We start from the raw sequence: 5,939 nt of genomic DNA, 5'->3' as shown, positions 1-5,939 counted from the left end.
AAAAACGATTTATCCACAAAAGGTGCAGAAAATCGAACTTTTGAGAATTAAACATTTGTATTGAGGCTTCATCATCATCACAGGCATAGGAATGTTAATGAAAAGTACCTCTCCTGAAATGTAACCTACCTACTCTCCTTCAAAGCAAAAGTGAAGCCAAAAAGACCACGCCCACGGAAGCGGCTAATAGGAATATCCACCATTGTAATCTAAATTTTCGAAAAACGACTTTTCAAGCGAAATTCATTATAAGGAATTAAATTAATTGTAATTTTTTTTTTATCTTTATTCGAATTTACAACTGTACATAATTATACATTTAGTAAATTTGATGTAATTTATTATGGAGTGATACAGGCGTATAGATAACTACCCATTGGTAGCATTCTAATGACGTTATTACATGAATCATGGTCATCTTTTCAGGCACCTTGAAGGATTGTCAGGAATGGAAGAGAAAGCAACTGAATTTGATTGGTTAGGGAGTTAATAATGGAAGAAATGATATCTGGTTCGGGCTAGATCGGTAAAATATGGAACACTAGGGTCATTATGTATGATTTTGTTTGTGACAAAGTACATTGAGCATTTTACGAAGGATTTTTGATTGTAAGGATTAGATATGGGAGAAATTCGAAGGTTTAGTGGAGTCCCAAAGCTCAACTCCATATCGCACTAGTATTTCTAAAGTGACACAACTCAAAATTCAAGAGTAACTGACAATGTGACACTCTTGCCTATGGAGGGGGAATAGCATTAAGGCAGCAAGAGTGACACAAGTGCCCTCTGGCGGACAAGCTCTGAAACTAGGTTGATACAGTTTTGATGATTCATAAAGATATATTTACCAATTTCTTTCATATTCATAACTCAAACTCACCTATTTTTGAGTTGTGTCACTTTAGAAATACTAGTGCAATATGTCCAGATTAATTGTAATTTAAAAAATAGATATTAAAAAAAAATAAAATGTTACTCATTTCTTGAAGCATAGCATAACTAAAATATTTAATACTTCATAAAAATAAATTTTATTTTATATATACATATTTAATTTTATATAGCAGTAGGGATAATATATTTTGTATAGAATAAAATGTATGTATTTTCTATGTAAACATGACTTATTATTATTTTTAATTGACAGCAGACACCACTCATTTTTAATCGAAGGACAGCGACCTGAACGTGCCTTCGACTCCGTAAGCATCAGAGCTGTCTGGAGGTCGCTTGTTCTCATCCGCTGTCTGACCAGAAGTCTTCATGAACCAGTCCCGTTTCTCGACCAAGACTTCTAACCAGTATTCTTGAAAAAAAAAAACTTATTTGTGATAATAAGAAATATATATGTACATTTTAAAAGTGAAACACATAAATACTTCTGTCAGTCAATAAATACTTGTCTAACAGAAGATTCAAATTCAACCTTCAAATATTCTAGTTCTAATCATATAGATAGATGTATTTATTGGCTTATATTACAACGTAGTCATGGAATCTGGCCCAATTGGTGTTAGTAAATTAGTTTATCAATAATTGAAGATAATATTAAAATAGTATATTTCGATTGAACACAAACGTGTAAACAGAAACTAAAAACTTCAATAATTCTATACATACATATATGGGTATACAATATAATTTATTCTGGATTTAATATCTTATAAAGTTTAAATTTATAGTATTTTACAAATAATAACACAATAATAATAAAACATACGTTGTATACTTTCTAACAATAATTACTAATCATTTGATATAAAGTAAAAGAATACTGTTGAAACTACCAAAATTAATGCTTATTAATATTTATGTATAATTGAACACACACCTGTTGAATCAAAAACACTCATAAGAAAGTAAAATAAATTGTTTAAGCAATCAATAGTTTTAAGATTTAAAACACTCTTCAAAGATAAACCATCCCGAGCAGCATCAATATAAGTTTGAAGGTGTCTTTTTCTATAGGTCTCCAGAAACGAACATCAGAGCATTGAGTGTTTCAAACCATTAGAGATAAGTCGACCACAGAAAAAAAACAACTTATTTGTGATAATAAGTTTTAACTTCATCAGCCTTTAAAGTAATGTTCACATAATACTGTCCTTACTCCAAACTCTCAGTCGACTTAATGTTTCATAAAGGACTATACATTTTAGCTAATTTTGTTAGCTCAGGTCAGTAATTTTGTAGTAAAGTTCCGAGCCATTATAACTACAGATATTTTTATAAATGAGGCTATAATTAGAATTCAATACACGTCAAATATCTGTAAAGCAAAGGTATATTAGATATATATGTTAAAATACTATTTTTGTTCCTAATTAGTATTTTCGGATCAGATTATACTTCTAATTATATATGAGATTTTTAGCATGGCCAAGAATATTATATATTATGTTTATTGTTACAATACGATTATCAATAACTTTATTACTGATGATTAATTACGTCGTCTGGTATAAAATGATAACTCTAGTTGTGAATTGTGTTTTGATAACTGATAGAAAAGAACCAGCTTGTAAAAGTAAATATTTTGTCCTATTGACTGATTTATTTACTTTTGACTGATTCCTTGGTTCTCGATAGGACTTTTACTTTATCTACTATGTTTAAATTTAAACAAAAGTAATGACATAACTATGTTGAAAGATTAAATCGTGACAAGTTTTCCCACCATTTAGTAGATCTGATGATTTTTCTTCACCACCGTAATCAGAAGGAAGTAATTCAGTCGGTACGTACTTACGCTTGATCGTCTCTTCTCCATTTGTGGATATAACAATCTGAAAATGAATTAAAGTAACTTTTATATTCCGGATAACCTATATTCCCAAAAGAAAAAATGTCTGTACATACATCCTTTGGGAACTAACTTAAACATAATGAATAATCAATTATTATTTTTTCAATAGAAAACCTTTGTAATAGGCCAAGAAATAATATCGACACCTTCTACCCATTGTTCGAAATCGGTGGAATACATTTGAAGAAGATATGTTGAACTCAAAAATGAAATTAAAAAAAATAATCAGCCGTCCCTTAATTAATAATTTTAAAAATTTGTAATAATTTACATCTTTTTTTTTTGTATCGTTACATTATTATGTATTTTTTATTTCATATAATGGTGAGCAGTAGAAAGCATGGGATAATACAGCATGAAGCAATACACAGAAAGCAATATACATCATGGGATAACATACAGAAAGCAATGGATAATATATCATACAAAACATTAATCTATAAATTAATTAACATATTTTATATAATTATACGATACAGTTCATTATGTAAATTATATGAGGGTAAGTAAAACTATTTATCCGCAATTTAGTTATATTTTTGTTTATGTTGGTAGCACTGTCGTTTTGTGTTTATGAGGCATACTTTGTTTATTTGTTATGTCTGTGCAAATTTCAAGCTGCTAGGTTAATTTCGTAATGGCTGTAGTGCTGTTAATTATGGTTGCTCCGCTTTCTATTTGCACCAAAGAAGAGCAACGGTCAGTGATCCGTTTTTTGTGGTCAGATGGCGTATCAGGGGGCAAACTTCATCGAAGTCATTCGGTACAGTACGGGAACAGTGTTTTGGCACAACGGAGTGTCTATGGATAGATTGAAAAACTCAAAAATGGTCGCACTCGTGTTACGTTCGATGAAGGAGCCGGACGACCGTTTACCGCCACAAATGAAGAAAAAAATTGAGCGTTCAAAAAATTGGTGCCCTTAGACAGACGAGTAGCTATTGACAAAGTGGCACATTATCTGCAAATTAGTCACAGTTCTGCCTACGAAATCATCCACAACGGACTTGGGTTTCATAAAATTTGTGCAAAATGGGTCCCAAAACAGGCAAAGAAAAAAGGCAAAAGAGGTATTAAGGGGCCGTCGATTAACCTCGGACGAAACAATGGAAGAAGCTCATTCCTGGCTCGCGGCTCAAGCGAAAACCTTTTAAGAGGGCATCATAGCTGGTACAGCGATGAACCAAGTGCGTTATTAAGCAAGGGGACTATGTCAAAAAAAGGCTGTACATGTAGGAAACTTACATGATTGATTACAATACAATTTTATAACTATATTGCGGATAATCATTGACTTACCCTCGTGTATAAATTAAATAAATAATTGGTTTAAAAGTTGTTTATAACATTATTAATATTTCACTCCCAGTGAGCTTCAGGCAAACACATGCCATCACGATGACACCGCCCTCAGCAGACCCGGCAACCTATTTTACAATGCCATACTGGCAAAGATGCTTTAATCGCCGGCATATGTACATATATTTTCTTTCCATTGTATATATTTGTAATTTGTGTTTCATTTTTTAGGAGGTAGGGAAAAAAAAAATAATATTTCACAAATTCCTAACCTGTGATTTGGGTTGATAATAATTTTAAAATATCTTTGACTTACCCTGTCGAAGACCTTTTCGCTTAGAAATGGCTTTGCAATTTTATTTACAATAATGCTCATGAACGATGGAGCGTTGATGAAGATTCCTCTTTTCATTTTCATTGGAACTGAGCTCTATTAAAAGAACAAAACCAGGAAAAAAACAAATTATTACTATAATGAAAATCAAAGAGAATTAATCAATCATTAACAGATCAATATTTACAGAAACATTTTTATTATGAAAATTGTATTATTTGTTATTTACCGTCTTTCAGATCACCGGGCTAGAGAGTACAAGAAATAATAAAAAAAAATATGATATAAAAAAGTAACGCATGCCACAATAAAAGTTTCCCCTTATCGAGTCGTGCTACAATTATAACCTTTCCACATTATTACTACCTTAAAAAAAATATTTCTATACACTAGGTATAGACCCTGATTTTTTAAAATGTTGTTATCCTTTTTTGAACTTTGAGAAGATACTTACATGATTAAAACAGATAATAACTGTTACTTATATAACAAAAAATATATGTTATATTGGATCTAAACGTTTGCCACAAATCCAGGACTTTCACAAATGTTTTGTAAAGAATAGATGCAACACACGTCGGCAACCACACAATTGTATTTTTTTTTTACTTTTGTTGGCTATTACATTCGGCTTACACGATTTTAATAAAAAATAGTAACAACATAGAAATATGCTAAATGAAAGCAAACGAATATATTAGCAAAGTACGTGGTAGATGATAAATTTCCATAGAAATAGTACAACATAATCTATAAATTCAACCTTAGTTCTAAAATTTGTATCAGAAACTTATATTAATTTAATTACCTAGACATATAATGCCTTTATAAACGTATATTCGTACTATGTTAAATTGGAAATTAACTGCTAAAGTTAATTAAAAATATTTGAAACAATGTATTTACACTGGATCGATAGAATTTTAAAATATACAATATTAAACTAAAGTTAATTATTGAATTTGTAGGTTAAAAAAACTCTTTAATTACTTAATACATAGAGAGCACAAAAATGTATTTGTTAGCAGTTCTAAAACATAACATATATAACATTATTTCTTTTGTGTCATTCACTAAATCCATTTTAATTCCATAAGACTCTTCCAGTAAAAAGATTATTAAATTATTTATTGTAATATATTTACTTTCTTGATTTCTATAAAAGAAATCAAGAAAGTAAATATATTACAATAAATAATTTAATAATCTTTTTACTGGAAGAGTCTTATGGAATTAAAATGGATTTAGTGAATGACACAAAAGAAATAATGTTATATAATAAATGGAATAGAAATGGTTTTTTGAAAAATTGTTAGTTTTGGCTTTTGTTGTTTGTCTTTGTGATAGTGGAGGTAGGAGAAAGTTGTTTTGTGGTCTGTATGGTTGTTGTCGTGATGGAAGATGATAACCTTCGGAAAGGTAATTATTCTCCTGAAATGTATGACCATTAGCAAGTTTTACTCATTAAATGACATTAATATTATAATATATTAGCAAGAA

At 30.0% G+C, this 5,939-nt stretch overlaps 1 protein-coding gene across 1 annotated transcript in view; it reads right to left on the bottom strand.

Annotated features, from left to right (window-relative positions):
• Positions 1 to 893: 893 nt before the first annotated feature.
• Positions 894 to 5,939, bottom strand: part of LOC106685514 (alpha-tocopherol transfer protein) — a 12,939-nt gene continuing 7,893 nt past the window's right edge. The window contains exons 5-7 of the mRNA XM_014428229.3: positions 4,422 to 4,535; positions 2,678 to 2,786; positions 894 to 1,306 (exon numbers count right to left, since the gene is read on the bottom strand). Of these exons, the coding sequence (XP_014283715.1) occupies positions 1,164 to 1,306; positions 2,678 to 2,786; positions 4,422 to 4,535 (366 nt within the window). The 3' untranslated portion in view covers positions 894 to 1,163. The remainder of the gene's footprint in view (positions 1,307 to 2,677; positions 2,787 to 4,421; positions 4,536 to 5,939) is intronic.

This window comes from Halyomorpha halys, unplaced genomic scaffold, assembly GCF_000696795.3.
Source record: "Halyomorpha halys isolate HHAL.00 unplaced genomic scaffold, Hhal_1.1 Scaffold708.1, whole genome shotgun sequence".
NCBI lineage: Eukaryota > Metazoa > Arthropoda > Insecta > Hemiptera > Pentatomidae > Halyomorpha > Halyomorpha halys.
Note: the sequence above shows the minus strand (reverse complement) of the source record. Positions and strands in the feature narration are given on the sequence as shown.